At 41.5% G+C, this 27,273-nt stretch overlaps 1 protein-coding gene across 1 annotated transcript in view; it reads left to right on the top strand.

Annotated features, from left to right (window-relative positions):
- Window positions 1-21,902, top strand: part of LOC111869915 (cytochrome P450 9e2) — an 85,168-nt gene extending 63,266 nt beyond the window's left edge. Inside the window, exons 7-8 of the mRNA XM_023861794.1 lie at window positions 17,614-17,868; window positions 21,343-21,902. Coding sequence (XP_023717562.1) covers window positions 17,614-17,868; window positions 21,343-21,536 — 449 coding nt within the window. The 3' untranslated portion in view covers window positions 21,537-21,902. The remainder of the gene's footprint in view (window positions 1-17,613; window positions 17,869-21,342) is intronic.
- Window positions 21,903-27,273: the final 5,371 nt, after the last annotated feature.

Below are 27,273 nucleotides of genomic sequence, written 5' to 3'. Positions count from 1 at the left end.
ACTTGAATATACACCTAGAAAATCACTGAAATGTCTAGCTCAGGAGACTGGAGTGTCAAAGTCTAGTGCATGAATGGGAACACAACTTCTGACTTAGACCCCAAAAAACAGCAATAATCCACGCACGACCTGCACCCCCGAGTTCCAGGTAGCAGGCTTCATTTTTGCAGTTGGTTTCTGCAGTGTGTCGTCGAAGGTGAAATCGATCAGCAATTGACTTTCTTTTCTGATGAAGCACGGTTTCACTTGCAGTGATACATAAACACGCAGGGTAATCAGTAGTAGGTTTCATGGAATCCACATCTAACCCACTAAGTCCTGCTCCATCCAGTGAAAGTGGGTGTCTGGTGTTCTGTAACTGCAAAAAGGAGTGGTGGGTTTGTGTTTCTTTAACGATACAATTAATTACGGAGGATATGTAGAGGTCGTTGTCGAGCAGTACTTTGCAGAGTTAACAGACGAAGAAAGACTCGTATGGCTGGTTTCTGTGAGACTCAGATACTGCCAACACTGCACGTTTGCCTGTAGAGGCTAGCAAGTTCACATGGGCCTATTCTTTTCGTTTTCCTTCTGGGGTTGTTTGAAGGACAAAGTTTACATCAGCAGTCCCCGAAAGGAAGATCTGAAAGAAAATATTCATGAAGATGACCACTTGCCTGCAGCCAGTGCTGGGGTGAAGAGAATGTGGATCTATACAGGGTGATTCATGAAGTTTTACCCAACTTAGGGAGGGCATTCCTGAGGTTATTTGGAAAAAAATTGTAATATACTAATGGTATCCAACTCATAATTGAAGAGATACAGTAATTTGAAAACTGGCGAAAAATCTTTTTTTCTTCGAATTTCAGTCAAAACAAATTAGAAATATAATAAAACAATTTTTAAATCGTTAATGTTTTAGGAAAGAAGCATTCTAAAACCATTTTTTTTTTCAATTTCTTAATTTTGCTTTGTGCAACATTTTTGGTCGATATTATGTTACAAAATTGCATTATTTTCAACATCCCGTTCTGTAAACATACCAAAGGTTGCATATCACACCCTTCTATCAATCTGTTTCCTTTAATCTAACTTTTCGAACTTCTAATAAACATCTTTCTCAACTCAACTTCAACTTGTGATTCTCCGGTTTTCCTTCGACTTTTGTCTAGGCAGAGTCCTTTCCCACGAGATATTGAAAATACCATTACTGATATTCAGTAATATTAGGCAAACGTCCTTCTTGAGATAATTAATTATAATTAACCTGACGACGGCGGAGTAACCAGCCCGGCTACGCAACGCCGTTATATTATTCCATGTGGGGCTGGATGAAGGACATTGTGTACCAGGTAAAGGTACAAACACGTGAAGCGTTGCTTGAACGTATTCTGGATACGGCGATGACAATAAGGAACAAACGTGTGGAACTGGGGAATTCTACGTGCGCGGTTCATACGTGTGCGACGCGTTGTGTTGACGTGCAGGGAAACATTTTTGAAAATCTTATGTAAATCCTGTCGTCTTCTAAAGCACTACAGTNACAGAATCGAGACAGATTAATGGTTTCCTGTGTCTGACAAACAATCTCAATATACAGTTTACAAAAGTTATAATAATTCAGTACTAATATTCTTTTTAATTACCATATAATTTTATCCCCTACTAGTAAAGTTTTTGCTACCTGATGTCGCACTACATGACACCTTTTTACTACCTGATGTCGCACTACACGATACCTCTTTACTACCTGATGTCGCACTACACGACAACGGCATTAGATCTGGCGACCTGGAAAGCCAGGCGTTACGGCCTCCGCGACCAATCCACATCTGTGGGAAATGCCGATCCAAGTGAGCTGCTACTGCGCGGGAGAAGTCAGGAGGCGCCTTATCATGCTGAAAGTACATCCGGCGTCTTGTTGCCAGAGGAACATCTTCAAGTAACTGTGGTAATTCTTCTTCTAAGAAGTGGAGGTAAATCTCGCCAGTTAAGCGGCCAGGAAAAATGAATGGCCCGATTAGCTGCTCATACTGTAACATGTTGCGCGACTGAGAACCCCCCTCCCCCCTCCTCTCCACGGTAACGTAGCGCTCCCCGCCACTCCCCTCCGCGGTGACGTCACGCGGTGACGTAACGCGCAACGCTAACGTAACCGTAATCAACGTCCTACTGTGACGTGGCACTCATTACGCCACAGGCAAGCACTGCAGCTATATAAGTGCGTATCGATCAGTTCGAGTTCTAGTGTGGCTACCAGAGTTGTACTGAGTTGTTGTACTGAGTTGTACTGTGACAGCCGCCGAGTCGAGACGTAGAGTCAGCCAGTCAGTTGTATTCTGGCAATTGGAGTGTACTAATTGTGATACTGCAGATAGCAGTAATCGTCAGATTGTAATTTGGGTGATTGTAAGTGCGAATGTGAAATAAAATTCGCTACATCGAATACATCGAGAATTTATTTGTCGCGATATACGCCCGATACGCGACAATACAGAACACCACACCAGACATTGACACTGAATCGGTGTTGAAAATTCGATTATATCGTGGCACGGGGATTATTGTCTGCTCAAACATGTAAGTTGTGACTGTTGTTGACCCCGTCCCGTGTAAACTGTGCCTCTTCGCAGAACATTATCAAGCGGTACAACTGCCGATTTTCATTTAACAAGTTGCAGAACTGCAGACGAAGAGCACGGTCTCCTGGTTGTAGGTGTTGTACTTGCTGTAAATGATTAGGGTGCAGCCCGTTCACATGAAGAGTCCTCGACGCCGTGGACTGAGACACACCGAACCGCCGAGCTAGACGTCTTGTACTGGCACGCGGACTGCACTCTTGAGCATTGAGAATGTTTTCTTCTTCGCACAACTCATGTTAAGGACTTCGTATTGTATGCGAAGAGAACCAGTTTGTCTTAATGTGCTGAATTTAGGATTCGGAATCCAGCGATTAGGATAACGCCGGTGATATTCGGCAGCAGCTGCTCTCGCATTTCCATAACATACACCCAAAATAAACCCCAAATCGGCGTATTCCACAGTGGAAAATGTGTACGGCATCTTAACTTCACAAAGTTACCAACACAACGTCCTGTTANGCGTATGAACCGCTCTGCCTATCTACCTACGCGCAACATTCAAACCGGTCTACCTTATGTGCTGACATAGCTGACTGGAACGTATGGTCGCCCACGCTGAAGCATAGCGCTGCGTTCACAATGATGCGTTTCGAAAATCTATTGTTACTCTGTAACTATGGAAAATCGACCACAAGTTTATAAGGAAATTGCAGAAAATAACCCCAGGATTATGTACCATATGCCGGGGTAAAACTTGGTGAATTACCCTGTATATCCACTCCCCCCTATACTTCATAGCGTGTGCTTAAGTGGTTGGTTGGAAATGATACTTAAGAAGGTAGATATGACGTCATTTGACCACAACGAACGAATTAGAAGAGATTTTTGGCAGAATAATGGCATTAGGTAAGAGTAATATTACGTATGAATGGAAGAAAATAATATGAAATATACTAAACAAGCAGGTTGGTGTTATGGCAACTCTATACACTTGTGTTCGGGAGGTGCCCTGTTCGAAAATCGGCCGGGACACCGGATATCCCAACTGATAATTCTCGTAGTTTTACGCAAGTCCTGTATACATGTCTAGATAACACCATAATTAAGCTTCGATGGTGTCTGTACGAATCCTATCCAGTTCATGGATTCTACTATTCCATGATATAGACTCGTGTAGTCCGAGATAATATCAACGCCGTAAGATAAATCATAAAAGAGAAATATACTAGAGCAAATATTAATTTCTCATTTCTTTTTTACAGAATTTCGAATCACACTAAAAAGAGCTAAGGAGAAAAGTGGAGACTGCTTACAAAGCAACAGCCAGTGTAGTATTGCACTATTTCCCACTGGGCAAGAAACCTGTGTAACACAGTGTGGCGTGGAATGTTCGCGATGTTGGAGTCTCTGTGGGTATGGACCCTGGCCACGGGTCTCATAAGTCTAATCGTGTACTTGCTTGGCACTTGGACCCATGATCATTTCTCGAAGAAAAATGTACCGCACCTCAAGCCTGTGCCATTCTTTGGGAATATGGGACCATTGGCTTTCAGGACTGCATCTTTCAATGAATTAGTTGATGACTTGTACAACAGGCTTAAAGGCAATAAATTTGGAGGTATATATGAATTCTTGAATCCAGTTATTCTGCTGAGAGATCCCGAGCTCATAAAGATGGTGACCGTGAAAGATTTTGAGCACTTCCTGGACCACCGAGCCCCTATAAGCGAAGAAGCTGAGCCGCTGTTCGGAAAGGCTCTTTTCAATCTCAAAGGTGAGTTCTTCATTCCGAACAGTCTACTGCTTCTGGACCTGACCTGTTTAGAACACTTCTCACGTCTGATCTTTCCCAGAGCGTTAAACATAAAGCTATAGAGTGTGGAACACACCTTTTAATGTGAGTCATCAATAGATAATGAACTAAATCCTTATATCACTAGAAAATTAGTATATTCTATTTTAAATATAATGTGGAGACAATAATGGTTATGCCATAGACCTTTCGCTTAGTGGGGTGTGGAGTCCAATTGGGTTCACTTGGCACGGCGGCCACTGATTGGCCTATTGTTCCTGCCCCGGGCGATTATGATGATGGAGAATTTGGTGCAATGAAGATTGGCAGGGGAAACCGAAGTACTCTGAGAAAACCCGCCTCAGCGTCACTTTTTCCACCACAAACCCTACTTGATCAGACCCCGGAATCGAACCAGGGCCAACGTAGTGGGAAGCCAGCGACTAACCGCTTGAGCCATGGCGCGGCCTTACCGAAGACCTTACTGAAGACACAAGGCTTTTGTTCATAAAGCTGCCTACTCAAATTATTATGTACACACAGATATTTTAGACAAAAAATATTGCCGGTTGCTTGTAGGTTTGTATTACTTTGATGGAAGAATATAATTTTCGAGATTTTAAATCGACCAATTTCTTATTTCTTTACGTATATATCATTTGCAAATTGACATAATCTCCTGCTGCTAAGTTATCTCAAATTCAATAAAATGTGCGCTTCAATAATTGCTAGACAAATCGAGACTCAAAGTATGAGAAAATACACACTTAATGTTTATGATAAATGTAGCTCTCAGATATTTAGGAAATACCTTGGGTACACTCAGACTAGTCACCAGTAGTATATGTAACCCTTGGAACATTCTGCACATAAATGTTCCATGGCTTTACAATTCTAGTTAACCGTGTCCTTGTTAGGGACATGCACAGTGCAGAATTCTATCCATACTGAAAAATATGGGGCCAGAAACAATGTTCAATTATCCCATTTTAATTCCTGGTATTCATGTTTGGGGTATTTGTTTCTCTTCTCAGTTTCGATTTTTCACAAATATCCATTTTTTCGGTGGTTCTGTATGTGTGTGAAACTGGGTCTCTGACATTAAGGGAGGAACGTAGACTGAGAACAGGCTGTTGAGGAGAATATTTGGACCGAAGAGGGATGAAGTGATAGGAGGTTGGAGAAAACTGCATAAAGACGAGCATCTTAACTTGTACACTTCTCCAAGTAAAACTAGAATGATCACCTCAAAGAGGATGAGGTGGGTAGGGCATGTAGCACGAATTGGGGAGAAGAGGAATGCATGTAGTGTATTTGTGGTAAAGCCAGAACGAAAGAGACCACTGTGAAAAACACGTGTAGGTGGCTGGACAATATTAAAATGGACCTTAGAGGGATAGGTTGGGATGATAGGGATTGGATTGATCTGGCTAAGGATAGGGACCAGTGGAGGACTCTTGTGAACACGGCAATGAATCTTCGAGTTCCATAAAATACAGGGAAATTTTTGAGTGACTGCAGATTTAGCTCTCATCAAGAAGGGCTCAGCTCCATAGGTAAGTAAGTAATCCATGGTGGACAGAAGTCTGTCTTTCCCTTCGGTCACGGCTCCCACGGCTACGAAAGTACATTCCCATTCTTTGGCAACTGATGTTGCCTTATGTTAAATTTGATCAGTTGTGGTCAAGCCAGACCAGGTTATTTTGGGTTAGGTTCTCATAGATTTGGTAAGGTTTCGTTACAGAAGTATAGGTAACTCAATGTAACTAGAAATTTGAGAAGCGTGACAAAAATTCTTGTGAGGAAGGGCAGAATAGGACTGCGACTGCGCAGCACGATGTCACTCTGTACTACTTCAGAACAAGATGATTCGTTTCCCGACCAGACATGTAAGTAATGAACAGAGAATGATTTTCATTATGGCGATGGAAGTAGTGTTTCTGATGGTGATAAAAAATTGCATGGGATAATAAAAAATCGCAGAACCATAAGCCAGAAGTAAGTGGTAATTTTTTGTTTGTTTAGGATTACCTGTTCACTCGCAGGCAGCAATCTTCTTTTGCTATGACGTCACCCTGTCGTCGTCCTTAAAGTTATCCCTGTGCATATGCATATCAGTAATCGTTTCCTTGCTCTCATTTAGCAGGAAACAACATGGGATTGGTGGAACACCAAAATGGGGGTGGCCTTTGGCCTTTCGTTTTCTTCATGGCTTCTTCGTCCTTTGTTGATGGGGAGAAATAATAAACGGAATTAAGCTCAATGTAAAGTGAAAAACGGAAAAAAAAGCACTTCGTGTTTGTTTCACTTCATTATTCACACTTTCATTCACTCACAGGACAACGATGGAAGGACATGCGATCTACCCTGAGTCCTGCTTTCACATCCAGCAAGATGAAGAATATGTTCATCTTGATAACAGAATGTGGTAAACAGCTAACTGACTTTCTGGAAAAGTGTTTCGAGGACAAAAACTTGACAATCGAAGGCTGCAAGATAGAAAGAGGCAAGTAATACCATAACACAAAGCCACTTACATCAGTCTGAGTATTTACATGCACACATATGGAAGCTTGAAGTTCACCGTCGTTTCGGAGTAACATAATGTCTCAATCTTGATGGTCGAAGGGTAAGCGAAGCAAACAACCAGCACTTAGCCCTAAAATTGTATGCAGTATACTCCTCCGAAACTTTGGTGAATTTCTGCCGGGGCATACGGCGTCGCGTCCCAGAAAAAATTATTCTTCATTTATTAATTTTTCGTGTGTCTATATAATGTTTATGAATGAGATTAAGATTTTATATTTAAAAATTTAACAGTGTTGTAGATAAATTAGGCTGCCTGAGGGGTGATCCTTGCTACAACTGAGCCTCTCTGCCCCGTAGTATCAAACGTCAGTGGCTGGAACACCACAGGTTTAAATCAGAGTACTTATAAATATACCAGGTTACCAGTAGTTAATAACTACTGCTCCCTTAAAACACAGAAGTCACTATACGAGCTATATCCCAGCTGCTTTAACTTGATTCCCAGAAGAAGCAGTGAATATTTCCTTACAGAGCACTGAGTAATTTGTCTGTGTAAAGGAGGTGCAGTGTCTTCTGTGAAGCAGGGACTACATTTCTTTTTATGAAGAATTCAATATTTTTATAATCTGTCTGTAAACATAACCAGTGTATTGTGTTGCCAGTGCATTACGTTTTAGGCACCAATAAAGCAACATCATATTTATCAGGGAAACATCAGTGGACTTCTGAAATTCTTCATCGCTGATTTATCGTTAATTGCCAGTGTGTATATGGTGGTTTCTGCTGCCGTTCATCTCGAAAGAGGTTGTCCTTTGTCTTCGTCTGTCCTCAACCAAATGCTGAGAAGGCTCCGAAGTTCAGGGAATATTCGTAGTAACTTGACGAGTTCACGGCTCTCCGCTTCTCGGCGACCAGTGTGCTGCTTGCTGCGAGGCGCATGCGAATTTTGCCGACGAATCAGCATTGCTGGTGACCGATAATGTTCGGAATGAAGTAGTTATAATTCGCAGTTCACAGGATGTGTTGAAGTTGCTGCCCTCTCTACACGTAGATATTTTCCGCAGTTAATTGTTTCATTAAAAACACAGGTACAACAATTACTCTAGCACTTACAGCACACCTAATAGTAACGTTCACTGGATGGCTTCAGCAACCTTGTTGCCGTTTTTGCACTAGACTCTTAACACTCAGTCTCTTGAGCTAGACGTTTCAGTGATTTTCTAGGTGTACTCAATATTCAAATCTGGCCTGTATATCATCTAACCTCTTCTCAGTAAACATTAAACGCTTATGTTTTGTTTCTTGTTCTTTATGAATCCCGTTGATTTATGCTTATTCAGCAAATTGTGAATTGTTTATCACCTGGGAACTGTTTCATCACGAAAATTTACGTCCAGATGTTCTCCGACAGTTTCTAGCAGATCCACATTTCAGGTAGTTGTCATACAACAGAAACAGAAACAAATATACCGCACCATGAGGGAACACGCCTCTCAGGAACTGTAACTGAGAACAAGTGGATAATGTGGCTGATAACGGAGCTGATAATTGCTGCCCATTGTTGACAAATCTTAAACTCACAACATGTATCGCACTGCTAGCCGTGAAGCATAACGCTATCAAGCGGTCTACAAGTTAATTACTTCCATTCATTTCAAACGTTATCGGCTGATTCATCAGCAAATTTCGTATGCGCCTGGCGGTAAGCAGACCACGGCTCGACTTGAAGCGCAAAGCCGTGAACTCAAGTTACACAAAAGGAACCCTGTACCTTCTCGCTACTGTATGTTCCTCATGCAGTCCACTTCATTTAATATCATCAAAATTAAACTGCTTTCTCTCAAGGTTCTTGAATTGATTTTTCCAAATTATGAACACGGAATGGAAGAAAAATAAAAATTCATTTGCCCTTATCCGTAAAAGTTCACAGAACTTGCTACGTAACGTGAATTAACAAATTAATTTCATGAAAAAAAAAGGCGAGTGAACATTGATCAGGGTCTGATAACCTTCATATGCAAACTTAAAATTGCAAACAGTAAGCGCCGTATGACCACGCAATATCAGTTTTAAAATGGCCCACCCGATCAGTTAAAAGCCATTAAATATGAACAAAGCCAAAGAGGAACAGAAAACATTAATTCTTGATGGAAGGGTTTGCATGGTTGCAGAAAAAAATTCAAAAGGAAACACAGCCTGAAGATCTCCGATGTTTCATTCTTGGTTAAATAGCTTTTTTGAAATACTGTAGCATATAGACCCTGATGCTAATTAACAGATTCCTAACAGGAACCAGTAGAATGAGAAGTGTGGTATTCTACGCTGTCCGTGCGATAGCTGAGTAATGCAATTATAGAAATTTTGTGTTTTCTATGTGTCCCAGACATTCGCCAGTTAGTGAGGACGTGAACACGGAATTTGAGGAAGCTGCGGTGTTGGAAGCCGTTATCAGGCGACAACCGGTCAAGATACAGCACACTGAGAGGACTTAGTGAATTGTAGAAAGAGCGAAATATCGTTAGCGCAATAGTAATTTGTAGCTACGGTCTGTAAGTGTTCAGTAAATCAAGATATCCATCCAATTCCCGTCTATGGTCACACACTATAAATGGTGACAATATAAATATTTTAGACTAAAAATTGGCTTGTGTTATCTTTGATATTTCTGAGATTGTTACTGCTATTGAAAGTCGGTTGATACGTGACACACGGCTCTGAGGGAAGAGGCATGGGTGCCAACGCGAGAGAGTGAAAATATTCAGTGAATACTTGTGAAACTGTTCTGCTTTTTCCGATTCTAGATGTTCAGCCTGAATGTTGAACAACCAAGTATATGAAACAATCTTTCAGACTTTAATCTTATTTGTATTCGGTATTTCTGTGATGAAACAATATGAACCAAATATCATTCTCATGACAACTTACAGTGTGGTTGCCTAACAAACCCTCCCCCCAAAATACAAAATGTTATCGAGCTACATGTACGAGTAAAGTGCTAAGGAGATGAAATGTTCAGAATTAAAGATATGGATTTCACATTATTCGTTTGTTTCGCGAAATCTGTGCAGCTAACGTACAAGAGATTGAATTCTAATCTATTTAAAAATACCAAAATAATTTTTATTTACACACTGTTGATGTGGTACTTGAAAACAAACATAGGTTCAGTCACCTTCTTTATTGTATTCTTTGTGTGTTTCAGAAGGTAATATTCTCGCCGTGGAGATGAAAGATTTGTTTACAAGATATACAAATGATGTAATTGCTACGTCAGCATTTGGAATTAGTTGTGATTCACTAAACAATCCTGGAAATGAATTCTATGAGATGGGAAAATATGTTACGAACTTCAGCGGTATCAGAGCCTTAATATTTTTTGGCTACATGTTCAGCCCAAAGCTCATGAAGGTAAGAACATAATTCATTTACATGTNATGTACAAAGAGCAAAATATTAATTTGATTTGTCTCATTCTGGTCCGTCACACTATCAATTACAAAGTAGATAACTTTCAGTCCAGTATAACATACAGGTTTACAACACTTCAGTCTTTATTCTCCTTACATGTTTGGTTCAAAAGAATGTCATACTGACTGAAAGTTATCTACTTTGTAGCAAAATATTAATTCGGAGAAACGTCTAGAAGTCTAGGAATATCTCTATTATCAGACATTCAGAATCCATTTCGATTTTTAAAGTCGTAGAATATTGGCTCAGTGTTTCACGTATTTTATGAAATTATTTTACTTCTTTTCCATACTCTCATTTTTCTTCTCTCATATTCCTCCTTCTTCTCGTTCAGTCAGCCACGCATCAGCTTTTTAGTTAAGTAGTTATGACAGAAGCAATATCTATTCTCTGTTTCATGATATCAGCTTCTGAACATTAAATTCATATCTAAATCTTCGGGGAATTTCTTCCGTTCCTTGGTACATAATACAATGTCAACTCGGGAAGAGCAAGGCATTGTGAGGCCGGACATGATCCATCTGCTCATGCAGACCAAGAAAGGAACACTTCAGGGGGATGATAANGGGAGCGAATAAGCCAGCAACAATCGAGGTATTTTTGGGATAATGATAGAAACGGTGTTCTCTGTTGGGGCCTAACCGATTCTGTACAAAGAGGATCCAAGGCCGGCTGAGGTAGAACTGAGGGAGTCTTTTGAGACGGTAATCGAAGATGACTGAGAAGAGATGGCAAAGGGTTCAGTTGATTTGCAAGAGTGCGGCTGTGAACGGAGGTCATATATGTCTGCAGTTACAGTGAGACTGGTTGAGAGTGTGTTGAAATCCGTTGACAGGTTAAGACTATTGAAGACTGAGAACACTAGTGTATGTGTGTGTGTGTGTGTGTGTAACGGGGAATTGTAAAGTGTGTAGATCAGCAAAAGCGCCGTATTATTTGTAGTTACGAATTAAGTGTAAAAGTGCCAAAATCCAATCGTCCAATCCACACGTCGTCAGTTGTCACCATACACGTGACAATATGCAGCATATAATACAGAGTATCCCTAAATTATTGATAAAATTCTGTGGATAAAATACGAGGCAACAACAAAGGAAACCCATATATAACTGGTATCATCGGAAAGACAAATTCTCGGAGATATCAAAATTGGCTATATAACTGCAAACGACCTACCTCTACAGCCAGGTTCCTCGATTCTCGGAAATGAAGTATCCTATAGAGAAGAGCTCTTGCGTGATTGAGTATGCGAAATCAAATTCATGCACCAGTGTTCAGCGGGCCTTCGCACAAATCCACCTCCACGAGCATCGATACAGAGCTGGTGTGACAACTTTGAGAACCAGGGATGCATTTGTAAGAACATAAGCAGTGACCGTCCTCGTGTGAGTGATCAGGCCGTAAAGTAGGTGGAGGCCACTTTCAGTTGAAGTTCAACGAAATCTTTTTTCGGAAGGGAAGCCGTGAGTTACAGATAACGAAAACGACTGTGTAGCAAGCTTTGCGCAGACTGGTGCGCATGAAACCCTACAGTGCCACGCTGCCGGACTCTTGGGTTCTGAGAGCTGGAGCTGCAGATAAAGTGGCCTCCCCGCTCTCCCGATCTCACTCTATGTAACACCTTTCCGTGAGGCTATGTAAAGGAACTAGTGTTTGTGCCACCTGCACCGCTGGATATTGATGCACCGAAGTTGAGAATTACCGCAGCTGCCGAAACAACTGAGGGGAACATGTTAGAAAATGTACGGGATGACTGGAGGGGAGACTGGACATTTTTTTGGTTCATACGAGCATATTTTGGATGCGTATAACTGCAGATTTCGTCATGCAAATGACACTAGTTACATCTGTATAGTTGTAATAATTACCTTGGTATGACAAATTAAAAGTGTATCAGTCATTTACGGGCACTCTGTACGTTACCTGTAACACAAGGGTGTCTGTGAAGAAAAAACTGCACTGGAAATTCGGGGACGATTTTTATTGTTTGTGATAGTTGCTTCCATTTAACGCCTCAAGGCACTATGACTCGCAGGTATGTTGGGTTTTGACCTTAAGAACACAATTCTTGTGGGTCAGGCCATATGAAGAAACTTCTAATTCGCACCGGAAGGTCTTTGGAATATCAGGTACATAAATTTGTTGTACTCTCCTTATAATTCTTCGAATACACAGTTGAGTTCTTTTAGTGATTGCTTTATGACGCTGTCAGTATCTAGACAATATAGTACTGCCACGCAAAGACAGGTACGCATGACGAAAATAACGGGTTCTACATCGGATTGGATTTATTGACACTCCGGTTACAATCTCTCTTAATTACAATTATTACAGCGCCATTGCTGATTTACGCAATTTACAGTTCACCGTTACACACGCACTAGATTTCTAAGTCTTCATTAGTCGTCTCCTGGTAACGGAATTAAAGCACCCTCATTGTGAATAAACCTTCTAATCGCACACTATGTTATTCTTCTTCTACTATGAACTTCCCGAAAGCTGACTTCAACTCTTTAGTCTAATTCTCTGTACACAGAAACAAGCACATAAATTCACTATGAAGTCTTTTGCCATTTCTTTTTCAGTCACTTTGGAAATTCGGGACTCATCTGAATCCCGCTTATACTCACTTCTCCAGTTTACTCATTCCGCTTCAGAATTCTGCTCACTTATTCAGAAGCAACACGGACATGCATCGCAGAAATACATGTCGCGTGATTGCTACCCAGCCCGTCCATTGGCGAGCTGGTTGCTGCCTAAAGAAAACACATCACGTACCCGCTACATACAGTTGTACGAAGTCAGTGTCTACGCGGAAGTGTGTTTACCCAGCTGTTGCCTAGAAACGGGTTACATAACAAAGTTGTTCTATAGTTGCGTTCTTGCATTACTTAGTCATGGCTGTTTCTCTGGATCAACCGTTCTCGCATGGAGCAAATACACTACAGTATAAATGGTAGGTTGAATTTTAACTTCAAAAGAATTTGGAAAGATGCGGTCGTGACGTAATTCCTTTATCCGCGTGGATGAACTGAGGAAATCCATGTAAGAATCAGTCAGTATAGCCGCTGTCCTCGTCGAGATTCGAACTCAGCACCTCCTCAACACAGGCCTAGAACATTACCATTAGAGCAGCCTGCTCAGTGCTAGGGCGTCATGAGAAAAAAGAGCCAATAACTTCTTCAAGAATTGTATCCGTCCCGTGTTTCATGCAAACTTAACTTCTCTAAACGATATAAATCCAGAATTTTTCATAATATAAGAACCGTTTGAAAGTGCGTATCGCTTTACATTTCCGGACACTCTACACCCGTATATTGAAATAGTAAATTATTTATTTTTCTGGAACATTCCTCGTAGGCTTGTGTACAACATTTTCCTAAGATGTACGTTTAAGAGAAATCGGGTAGGTTTTGAAACATTATATTTATTGCTCCCAGAGTGAAAACCCAGCAAGATTTGATCATTTTACTATTTCGGAAATTGGGTAGTGGGGTTCCCAAAACCTTCGAAATTCACATAAAATTGTACGAGAGCAGTTCAAAGTTAACCTGGATTGTATCACCCCAGAAGACGTGGGCACCAGTTAAATGAAACTCTTTTACGGAATGTTGGTGGTAACATTGCATTCACTGCCTCACAAGTGGGCATGCGCCCTGTTCTACTACAAGATGGCGTCAGACCTTGTCACTCCTAGTGTAGAACAGCGCTGTATCATTAAAATCCCAGTGTAAGTGAAAGTGAAACCCGTTGAAATACCTCGTAGGTTAAGTGCACGATATGGAGAAGAGAGCCCGTCGCATGCAAGTGATTATGACTGGCGCAGAGGTTATTCTGGAGGCCGTAAATAATCTCTAACATACGAGTGCAGCATGCCGTGTAGAGCCAGCAGCTGCATCGTATGTGAACATTGACAGCGCCGAAAAGCTGATTCTGACTAACAGACGAATAGCAATGCGTGATACTTCATCCAACAGTTTTGGGCGTGTTCAAACAAACATGCATGGACACTGGTGCTAATGAAACTATATACCCAGTGGGTCCTGAAGATGTAATATTTCGGCCAGAAGAGCCAGCACGTTGCTGTGTGTGCCTGACATCTGCACCGGCTTGTGTGGGAGGAGAGCGAACAGTGACCTGAGACAGAGCGTGGAAGCACCCCTCACTTCACCCTGTAGTCAATGCAGTCCAACATGAGTTGACATAACATTGAACTTCCACCACCCAGAAGTTCAAGACACAACTCCCTTCTGGCATGGTCTCGTCAGGTGTTTTGGGATTAAGGTTCAGTCACTCGTGTTGCATCTAGTGTAACAGCGAGTGCAAAGTAGTATTATAGTAACTTGCTTCCCAATGATATACACCAGGTCGTTCAGAAGAAAAGTCATGGGAAACTGTCAAAAACACATCCTACTGTTTTATAATCCTTGTCACATTCTGAAAATTTGACGAAGACGACACTGACAACAGTGGGCTCGGAAGTCAAAAAGTACCCTCCTTACAGCCCTGACTTTGTCCTTAGTGATTTGTATTTGGATGAATTCACCCAAGAGGACAGAATTTCAAAATGCTGATGAGGTTAGACACGGTGTCCTGAACTTGCTACGCAAGTAAACCCTCCTGTGCTGTAAGCATCATTAAATTTCCAGGACGAGGGAGAGTCACAAATTAAAGTAAAACAGCCGTAACAGACGTAAGAGATTTTCTACGTATATGTCACTAGGTAGCAGCTTAGTCAAGCATCATAACAGGCTAGGTAACAGACGCGCATGTACATGCTCAGAGGCTTGTTTCAGTAGTCAAAATGGCGACCGCACTTTAGGGGTGTACTACCAAACAGCAGCGTTCTGTTGTGTATTTTGTAGGCAAGAGGACAATGTGAGCAATATTCATAAGTAAATGTTTCATGATTGAGGTTGGAAGTGTCTGACGCATAAACTTGTTCACAGCTGGGTTGAGAAATTCCTTTAAGGAAGTTCGAAATTCATAAATGATGCCCTCCTAGGTCGACTTGTTGAGATTTTGTCAGATGCAACTGTGCCGCGGGTGGAAGAATTGATTCGAGAGGACAGGAGGATAGCGACAAACATTGTAGCAACTGCACTAGAATGTTCCCATGGTTTTGCATACAGCACAATGAACATTCGTTAAAGTTTCGGAAAATTGTGCACACGGTGGGTGCCCAGAGCACTGACGGTTTGAGAAAAATTAAATTCAGAACTGGAATGGGTACCTTTAGAACATCCCAACTTACAGCCCGGACTTGGCCCCTAGTGTCTTCCATTTGTTTTCTCCGCTGAAACACCACCTTAGTGTAAAAGGTTTCGCTAATGACAAAGAGCTTGAAACAAAGGTGCGGAAGTGCCCGAGACAACAGTCAAAGGACTTCTATGCTGCGGGTTTTTACGCACTGGTAAAGCGATGGGATAAATGTATCGTCAGTGCAGGATATGTCGAAAAATAAATATACTTTTTCAGTTTCGAAATCACAGGTTTTACCTTATATATCCATTTGTGATCTATTTACTAACTCACGCTCTTATGTTAGTGTAAAGGGAGAATATGTTGAAAAGCAGCGAGATTGGTGATTATGACTGATACATAATATTTTCTGTGAAGAATGAAGTCGAATTTACGAGAATCACGCGAGGGTTGGAAAAGGAGCAGAGGGGCAGACGGATTGATATTTGATTAATTATGTCTGATTCTGCAGACTGATGTTTGATTAATTATATATGTAGTTGCACAGGGTAGCAGAATTGATATTTGGTTAATTATAATTTTACGAGGCATGTTTTCTAAACTATGTTTTTAGAGGCAGAGGAGCTGACTTTTGGTTAATTGTAGTTGTACAATGTTGGTTAGGATTTTATAAACTTTATATTTTGGGAAATGTTCCAATAGTTAAAACTAGGTAAACTAAATGAACTGTTAAAATTATAAAATATTATTACTGTATCTTCAGTGATGAACGGTTTTGTTTTTTGTTGAGTGCTTTTCGTAATGGAAATTCCATTTGCTGGATAAGCTTTAAGTGTGAGAGTGGAAATTTGAGAGAAGTTGTAAAATTGTTCGTTGTCCTGTGTCCTTTCAACAGAATGGGACGACGATGACATAACAGCCCAAGCGTTTCTGTTCTTCCTGGCCGGCTTTGACACAGCCTCCACACTCCTGTGCTTTGCCTCACACCTGCTGGCCATGCATCCAGATATTCAGTCTCGGCTTCAAGATGAGATTGATCAAACGCTGAAAGTGGATGGAGGGAAGCTTACATATGAAGCAGTCCACGGCATGAAGTACCTGGACATGGTGGTCTCAGGTATTTCGTAGAAGCTCAGTTACTTTACCTGATCACGACCAGGGTTTGTGGTTGCAAATGTCATGTATCATACCATTACTCTTTTACGAAATGTCAGGCCCTGTACTAACGCGACCAATAAAATCAGAAACACGGGAAAATACTTGAACGTATGAAGGGGATTCCATTTCCTCCACTACTTTTACCAGGAATGTCTTCCCCGAAGAATATTATCTTCTAGTGTATGATGACGTGCAGTTTTTCAAGAGTGGGTCCAGGTTGTTTATCTTCCACCCTGATTATGGACCCATTATGATCATCTGAACTGTCGACAAATTTGTACTAGTCTACAGTGCCTCACATACCAAAAGATAGTAAATTTCACAATCACCGCTGTGAGATGCTAAAATGTATCAGTCTCTTTGCCCCGTTGACAGATCAGCTTAACTCTACTTCCTTCTTCTTCGCTTCAGACTGCCCTCTCTTTCTCTCTACCTGTCTTTCTGACAGTCACTGTTGTTAAGAGAACAAAATAGACATAACAATTTCCGGGCACACAGTAAAGCCCTTCTAGCCCAAGTATTAACGTCACGACTATAATCACTGCAACATTAGATCTCTTTCTGAATGGTTTTGCGGAGTGGGGAGCCTTCTTCGCCATTTTTGTCTCCACGAGCAAAATGTATCGAAGCCTATCATTGGTCAAATCATCGTCTTTGAGGTTTCATGACGTCCCTTTCCATTGAGGTTAACACTGCGCTTGTAATTTTACAGTATCTTGGCATCCTTTCTCTGACATGTATCTCCAGCTGTAACCTGTATCTCTCCATCCTTATTTTGCGTTGGCAAAGCCACGGCTATGCCCGGTGCTCTGTTAAATGTCGGGGCACTTGGCACGTATTTCAGAAAGAACGATATCGAAAGTAAGTAAATTATAGCTTTATCACTTGTGGTTTATGTTACAGAAACTCTCCGTCTGTATCCTCCTGCAGTGATGGCAGACAGGAAGTGCGTCAAACAATATACACTGCCGGCTGAACCACATTGCACCCTGAAGCCCGGAGACGGTGTCTACATACCCATTTATGCCCTTCACCGTGACCCAGAATACTTCCCCGATCCTGAGAAATTTGACCCTGAAAGGTTTAGTGATGAGAATAAAGGAAACATCAAAGCCTGCACATATCTGCCATTTGGATCCGGCCCTAGGAACTGTATTGGTAAGTAATGTTTACTGTCTATTTAAAATACGATTTCAAGACATACCTTGAGAGGGCAACCTTACGGAGGAAGAGTTCTGTGTACGTATGGTATTTCCGATATGTTGGTATTGGTTCACATTGTACGCTGAAAATGGCTAATGATGACATAACCTCAAAATTTGAGACACAGTTCTTCTGGCAGTTCACTGACGTGCTACTGTGGGAGCTCTGTTTCCTTATTTGCTGGAATTGCTTACGTTTAGACTATAGAACCCCAATAGCTTCACGCAATTAGACGGAAAGTACATGGAAGGAAACACACGCGGCCACTGCACCAAATACAAGTTACCACCCTGACGTTGCCACATCGTGCTGCCCACTTTAAATGCTTTGGCATATATTGTACTATGAAGAAAGCAGTCTTTCACCGCCGTGAAAACCTCAAATCTTACATGTATTTTACTAGTTCACGAATATGAACAGAAGATGTCACAAAATTTACATTTAAGCGATCTCCATTTTTAATGCTGCAAATGAATTTGTTTGTGCTAGGCATGAGGTCAGAAATAAATAATTGGGGAAAGGTTATGAAACGTTGCATTCGTCATATTAATGAGAACTTACCATACAAACACAGTTCAGTCAGATTGCCAAAGTATCACGCGGTGTAAATTTGCATTTGATCTTATCTTAATAAGTTTCGCTTCAAGTTTTATTTTCACGTACAGCTCAGTAGATGCAACAAGGATTCAATGATTGGACTACGGCAAAAATTGGGTTTCGGTTCCCTACAGCAACAAAGAATGCTTGTGTCCACAACAACGAGACTGGCTGTGTCTCCCAACCAGCCGCTGATTCTGTGGGTGCCGGGATCTGTTTCCCAGGAACCAAATGCCCGGAGCGTGGAACTTGTTACTTACCTACATCTAGTGCAGATTTTAAATCTGTTTGGAGTCACATCTCAGCTCCCCCATACATTTTTATGACGTGGTGCTTCATTAAACACAGCAACAACTATACTACACGGGATTTTGCTTGAAGGGACCAAGAAAAACCACGAATAGTCAGTGCCCCGACCGAGATTAGATCCGGAAACCTGTTGAATAAAAGCCAGAAGCTCAGTCTAATAGTGGTTTGTGTAAATCAAGGTCAGCATTCGGGCCCTTTTTAATAACACCCAACCAGTTGAATTATATTTATATGTATCCATGACTGTTGAATGGAAAAGGACATGAAAGCAAATGGATGAGTGTTACTTTAAGCCTTTAAAGCACACCGGTAACCATAAGCACCAGCAGCTTAATATTAAAAGTCACTGCACTCTGTCCACAGAATTAGGTGGTACCACGACTCACAAGGCAACAATCCAAATCTCTACTGCACTCAAAGCCTTAAATACTAATCTTTCCTTTTTGTTTTTCTTTAGACATTTACTTTAATGCATGTTCACTGTTCTGATACTTCTCTCTTTCACTCCTGCATGAATACCTCATAACCTCCTTGCTTTAGGTCTACCTCTTTGATACGTTGCACGTCCACAAAGTAAGTTTCCCACTCGTCCCACAGCTAGCAATCCTTATATTGCGCGTGCGTGATAGAGCAATGACGTAGCATTGCGCATGCACAAACGGAATTTCCCGCGTTCCCACAGTAGCATCGTTGCAGCTGTTGAAGATAGAGGCTCCTATTCCAGCTCCCGCCGAATGTGAAATGCGGTCAGTGATAAAGTTTTTGAATGCATAGAGCATAGCGCCGATCAAAATTCATCGTCAGCTGTGCTGGGTCTATGGGCCTAACGTCATGAGCAAGCAGATGGTGCGTCGCTGGTGCAGACAGTTTTCAGCAGGTCGACAAAGCGTGCATGATGAGAAGCGAAGTGGGCGGCCCTCCATGATTACAGACAACCTGGTGGTGCTTGTCCGGGAACGCATTGTGGAGAATCGTCGCGTCACAATTACGGAACTCAGCAGTCATGTCCCGCAGATTTCCCGCTCCTTGTTGCACGAAATTGTCACGGAGCACCTGTTGTTCAGGAAATTGTGCGCACAGGTGGGTGCCGAAGCAACTGACACCAGAACAAAACAAAGCGCACGGAGTTACCATTGACATTTCTGCAGCGGTACCATGATGACGGCGACGAGTTTCTGGACCGGATCATCACAGGTGATGAAACGTGGATTGCACACATTACCCCAGAAACCAAGCAGCAGTCAATGCATTGGCGTCACAGTGGATCTCCCTGTAAGACGCAATTCAAGCAGACGTTGTCGGCGCGGAAAGTGATGTGCACGGTATTCTGGGACAGACGGGCCGTTCTCCACGTCGACTTCCTGACCAGAGGTGAGACGGTGAATGCTGAGCGTTACTGTGAAACACTGCAGAAATTGCGACGGGCCATGCAGAACAGGCGGCGCGGCATGCTTAATGCCGGTATTGTCTTCCTGCACGATAACGCTAGGCCGCAAACGGCTCGACGGACAGCAAGTCTCCTGCAGGAGTTCAGCTGGGAGGTGTTTAATCATCCACCCTACAGCCCGGACCTCACTCCCAGTGATTTCCATATTTTCCTACACCTCAAAAATTTCCTGTCCGGTGAGCGTCAGCATTTTGAGAATGACAGAGAGGCGGAGTTATTTGTCACACAGTGGTTCCAATCTCAGGCGACAGACTCCTATGACACAGGTATTCAAAAGTTGGTCCCACGGTATGACTAATGACTCCATTCCGTTGGCGATAATGTTGAAAAATAGCTGAACACTTGCTGTATCTGTTGCAATAAATATTTCCATGAAATTGAAATTGTGTTTTGTTTCTGTAAAAGGCCCTAGGGAAACTTACTTTGTGAACCTTCGATAAGACTCTGATTTTTAAACTTTATATAAATACCACTGTAACATTTTTATTTTCCTCTGCACAACATTTCCTTTTATCTCTGTTCTTTGCCTAACCGAATGTTTCAGAACTGATAGTATATGTGCCCACAGGGTTTATGTGACATACGAGTATATCTCATATATTGTGAGACAGAGGTCAAATTGGTCTAAAAATGTCTTCTGAGCTCTCATCTGCAAAATATTCTGTGGACACAATTAACATGGGAAAGTGTATATTATAATGTTATAATACCTAATACAGATTTTGAGGTAATAATTATGCAGCCATGGAAAGGGGTTACATGAAGTTTCACTCTTAATACGAAGAACATGAAATTTCATCAGTGAGGGTATGTCTCTTCACTCTTAGAGCATGAAATTTCATGAGAGAAATAAAGTTCCATCCCTGAGCTCTTGTGATGTGTGCCATTTGAAATCAAGAGCTACCTGCATTGATTGAAAACATCAAGGAAAGCAGAATTGCTACTGTCAACTATTTCCGCCAGATTTTCATTTTTACTGCCTTCAGTCGTCCCGTTTCTTCGTGGTTAACACCTAGCACTGTATTCCAAAAGTCGATATATAGGCCAATTAATGGTTTCTTCTCATTATGTTCCAGGGAGCCGATTTGCACTTATGGAAGCCAAGATAGCATTGGTACAGCTGTTGTCCCGCTTCAACCTAAAAGTTGTCCCAAAGACACCAATTCCAATTAAAATAACCAAAAGAGGCTTCAATATGACAGTAGATGGGGGGTTCTGGATTGGGCTTGAGCAAAGAGTAAAAAATGCAACAAACTTACAAACTGATTGAATAAATGAACATCTAATACTGCTGCTCCATTTACTCAAGAGGAAATGGTGTTGCAAAGTATTATAAGTTCATTGTATATATTTAAACTTTTGTATACCTTATGTAATGGAAAGTAGTACCATTGAAATTATCCTTTCCCCTTCCAGTGCAGTGAAATATATTCAAGCCTCATTAAAAATTTAAATAATAATATTGTTACTCCTTGGACCTGTGTTTCCTTAAGAAGTTTGGCCTACTTTATGATGTCCATTTCTTCATTTAATTTCATTCACTTCATGTTCTTTTAATTTGTATTATATGTACACAACTTATTTTCATAGTAAATGTAAGAAAATGCTGTAAAATAAAAATGATTTACGTATGAGACCTAAGCACATAATTAGGCTTAACCCATTTATCGCCAATCCCGTCACCCGATAGGCTTAATTTTATTGCGTGCCACTGCCGATCGTGCCATGTGACCGGCTGTAAATGACTTGTTCTCCTACAGATGGCAATAAAATGCAGAAACGCGCAGAAATTACAAGCTTCCATGTGCAATAAGTCTTCCGCTTATTGTTTTGCTCCAGTTAAACGCACTTCTATAGGATTATTCATAAGTCCGTGGAATATTCCGAAAATTTACAATAAATAAACTACGCAACGGATATCGAATTTTATTACACTGAAATAGAGATAAACTCACCAAGTTCTTTTATATAGTTCACAGATGCTGAATGTGTCCACTTTTGCTGATAGGCAGACATCTATGAGATAATCCATTTCACCCCACACCCGTGTCAGCATATCGCGGTTGAGCAGAGCCATAGCAGCGGTGATACACTTGTGAAGATGCCTGAGATTAGCAGACAGTGGACGCTTTTAAAAAAACTTCAACATATGCATTCTTTATCGACGTAAGAATTACCATAGACTATTTGTTGTGAATTTTTAAAATGTTTCACGGACTTATGAATAACCCTGTATAACTGGCGCACGGAGGATTGATAGATGTAACATAGCTCAATTGAAACGTGACAGGGTTATACCTTGGCGAAAGCTGCTAGGGCGAGAATTGTTTCCTTCCTTCTCTGTGAAGCCAACGCCATTTACTTGTAGAAGTGTGAACTTGCGCAAAGAAAATGCTTCATCTGTGATGCTGAAATCGGCAACTGAAAATCGTCCTATGTTCAATAAGGCTAGTTCTCAACGCGCCGCGTCTCGGAGAACCATACATCAGTCGTCTGGCTTTGTGGGAACAGATCCATTTAAATCAATGGGTAGCAGAAACGTGTCGCAAAAAGGAGCAACAAATGTGCCCTCGTGGAAAAGGGGTGTAATTGTGCACTTAAAAAATACAGTGACAAGATATTTAAGGGTAACCTGTGGTATGAGGTATCTGACGTAAACATTTTTCAATGCAATCAATATCCTAAAATCTTAGAATGATAAAATACGAAGGGAAAGTTTTTTAAATGTTTTAGTAATAAGGTTAGAGATCAGTGTCAACTATAAACGTGGCCCTTAGAGACTCTTAACACAGCACAGGAAAGCTACAACAAATTTGGATTGAAAATTCTTAATGATAACATGGGTAATAATTTGCCAATACACGTCAGATTTCAAATCTGAACAATCCTGAAACTAATTCAGTGGTAGAGGACACTTTTCTGTGAAAGAAAGCCAAGGGAAGGGAAATGAAGACCACTCTTCCTGCTCTAACGCATTGCCACGGAAAATTACCGTTGTGATGTGGAATCCGTGGCGAAACAGTCTCTCACTTATTTCCTTTTGAGCTTCCCACTTCATCCCGGGGTTTAAATGGTTTCTAATTGGCTTAAGCATACACAAGGAATCCTGGAGCTCAAACCCAATCTCCTTATGCATGAAGCTATGAAATGTGCAGCAAAATCATTCTATAACTACTTAACTAACAAAGTAGATAGCTCAAGGCCGCGCCATAGCTCAAGCGGTTAGTCGCTAGCTTCCCACCGAGGTGGCCCGGGTTCGAACCCGGGTCTGGTCAAGTGGGATTTGTGGTGGACAAAGTGACGCTGGGGCGAGTTTTCTCCGAGTACTTCGGTTTCCCCTTATAATATTCATTCCATCAAATTCTCCAGCGTCATAATCACCCGGGGCAGGTACAATAGCCCAATCAGTGGCCGCCGTGCTGAGTGGACCCAGTGGGGCTCCACACCGCACTAAGCGAATTGAAAAAACAGAATACTAGCTATCTCACAGCAGCAGAGCCTTTCTTGAGAAGCCGCCAATTGCGCAAGTACTCAGTAAGTTTCCAGCATTTTATGGAACCCGTAGGTTCATTAAGGTGCTCATAAGAGCCATCCACTTGTCCCTATCCTAAGTCAGATCAGTCCTGTCCATACTATCCAATTCTATCTCTATAAGATCCATTCTAATACTGTCCACCCAATTACGTCTTGGTCTTACTAGTGGTCTCTTACCTTCTGGATTACCCACCAATATCCTTCATGCATTCCTCATCTACCGCATTAGTGCTACTTGCCTTACTCATCACATCCTCCTTGACTTGATCATTATAATTGTATTTGGCGAAGAGTACAAATTATGAAGCTCCTCATTATGCAGTTTTCCCCAACTTCCTGTCTCTTCATTTTACAAAGCCTCTAACAGAAATGAGTACCAGGAATTTTCCTGAGGGTAAAGTTCGGCCAGCGCGTAAGGCTGACAAACTTATAGCCATCTTTGAGCCGATTTTCTAGATAATGTGGGACCCTCAACGTCTCACACACCTATGGTCCTCCGAAGCCTGTTACATGGATAGCTTTAATTTAACATGTCACTTCATCTCTCTTCCGTCCAGTTATTCTCTTAAACTCCCTGTTCTCAAACACCCACAGTCTACGTTCCTCCCTTAAAATCAGAAACCAAGTTTCACACCCACACAATACAGAACCACAGGCAAAGGTAGCACGCCTACAATAGCTTACATAATTTTAACAATCAAATTTTTCAACTCAACCATAAAGCAGCACTGCTCCAATATACCACACCACGATTTATAATCATTGTCACTTCATCTGTCAGTAAATTATTATGAGATTGGCTAAGCGGTATATTTGTGTGGAGCTCAGTTACAGCCTGCTTTATGAGCCTTCACATTATACTCAGGTATTTAAGAAAGTTGCCTCTGATCCAATTTGTCGAAATTATGAAGTCACGTGTAGGGGACTGCGTTATTTATAAACGGGTTTTGGATTAGATGATTGGATTTATTGATACCTCAATCACAGCTTCGGACTATAGACAATAGTGCGCTATCGCTGATCTACGTACTTTACAGTTCACAGTTACACACGCACTATCCTTCTCAGCCTTCATTAGTCGTATCCTGGCAACGCATTTATAACAGTCTCACTGTCACTTCAAAACAAATATGAAGTCTTTTTTCCACATCCTAATATCTTTCTTGCTATTTTTCTGCAACGGCCAATACAATTCAATTGCTCTGCTTCCAAAAGCATAACTTGGCAGGCTTATGTCTCGAAACTAGACTAACTCTTCTCAACTGAACTGTTATTTATAACAATTTTGCACGAGCCATGTACAAAACACAGCCTCTCGAATCTTGGAAATGCGTGTTTACAGAGCCGCTGCTTAGCAACGGAAGTTACTCGATTGTTGGTTACATATTCGTTGCAGCAGGAATACTCGTATGTTTACCGAGTCGTTGCCTATTCTATATTCTATTCTATATAAGTTTGAGTTAAATTTATTTATATTCAGTCTGCATAGAGTCGAGATCGACACTGAGGACACCCTCCCAGCTATCTACCCAATTGGGTAAAGGGGGTAAAGCGGCAGGCGCGTGAAGCAGACCACTCACTTCCAACTACAAGGAAGGAGGAGCTGTACTTTCACTTCCCAGTATGTCTTCTTAGCATAGTGCTTAACTAATTAAGCCCAGGGAAATCTATACTTCCCTCTTCACCTGATAATGGTCGCATGCGGTCGAAACGTGTGAAAGAAAAAAGAACACAACCAACAAATTTTTACTGTCTGCTTGTAAACGGGTTGTTACATATCCTAAATGGCAAGTATGCAGGATGCACATATCTAAACATCAGCATTAACTTCCGCACGAAAATGTTAGATTAAGTATTCAACGTGGACGAATGCCTTGTAGCTTTACATTTTGAATGCTGCAGTTTTTACAAATTTAATTATTTAAAAATTCAGTTCCTGCGTCACTCACAACGCAATTTGTCTACATTNTTGTTGGAAACGTTTGTTGCCAAGTCGCTGAAACCCGTGTTGAGTTTCCATTTGAAGAGTTCATTATTTCTGTCCGATTTTGGACACATTTCAAAATAGACAAATTTTGCTAAATCTTCGCAATGTACAGAATGACTCTAAAGTACTACTGGGGCTTCCCTGGCCTATAAACGGAAATGCTGACAATAATTTAGAATCAACCAGTATAAGTACACAATATTCCGTGAGCTTTTATTTGCAGAGAGAGAGAGAGGAGATAGCAGATCAATCACACAAACATGGCGACGGTAATAAATGTTTTTGCATCTTATCGGTAGGGACGCAACAAGAATAGATTGTACAATCAAAAAACCAGTGATAATTTCAATAAAAATAAATATTAGCGTACAGTTTTGGACTGATAATAAACCCGTAGCTACAGATAATAAAATGCAGAAAGGACAGGCTGAACAGCGTCTAATAGAGACAGATTAAACCCACCTTTCTTACACGTAGTACAAGATGTGAATACATACTGGGGTACAGTCGCTAGTTGCTGTGTTTGCTTAGTGACAGCGCAAGTTAGGATCCTCACATGCAACTGCGTAGTAGCACATTGCGAAGAACAGACTGAGGCGTAGGCGTAGAGACTTAATGACACTTGTAAGGCACTTGGCAAGAATACGTAATTCGCTCGAGCGCGTTTGCTATTAGGTCCGGTACATGGAACAGGAGCGCGGGACGCCGTAGCTCAGTTGTTTGAGGCACTAAGCCTGAGGGTCGCGCTTTCGATTCCCCATGAGGTCACTCGATATTTCAATTATCTAATCCTTCCAGCGGCACAATGACCCTGGGATCGACTCAGCCTCTAACAAAAATGAGTACCAGGAATCTTTCTGGGGGTAAAGGACGGCCGGGCGGCGTGTAAGGCTTAAAATCAACCGCCCTATGTGTAAGCCGATTGTCTAGAGAATGTGCGAGCCTCGACGGCTGACAACTCTGTGTGCCTCCACGGCCTGTTACATGGAAAACTTTACCTTTCGTTATACGGAACACGAAACAGAAGCGATATGTTTTATATATGGGAATGCATTACAAAATATATTAAGTATAAATCTCTGTATAATAACGAAATGTTCATTGTCTCTCTGTCCACCTGTTCCACGCTTTTTCTTCCAAATGGCGAGCCGTAAAAAATGAAATGGGAAACCCAAATTTCTTCCGCTTGGATATGGTACCCCAGGAAAAGCGTTGGCTTGTGACGTCACTGGGTACACCACCTTCATATATTTCACAGAAACTAAACTAACTTCATTGATGTAAGCCCTTCTTGAGAAGCCGCCAACTGTGCAGTTACTCAAAAGATTCCTAGCAATTTATGAAAAACGGAAGCTCATTACCATGTTCACAAGAGCCCTCCACTGGTTCTTGTCCTCAGCCAGATGAATCCAGTCCATACCACCCCATCCTATCCCTCTAAAAAAATATTTTATTATTATCCGCTCATCTACGTCTTGTTCTTCCT

The sequence above is a fragment of the Cryptotermes secundus genome, unplaced genomic scaffold, assembly GCF_002891405.2.
Source record: "Cryptotermes secundus unplaced genomic scaffold, Csec_1.0 scaffold842, whole genome shotgun sequence".
NCBI classification, from domain to species: domain Eukaryota; kingdom Metazoa; phylum Arthropoda; class Insecta; order Blattodea; family Kalotermitidae; genus Cryptotermes; species Cryptotermes secundus.
This window is presented reverse-complemented; position numbering and strand designations above follow the sequence as displayed.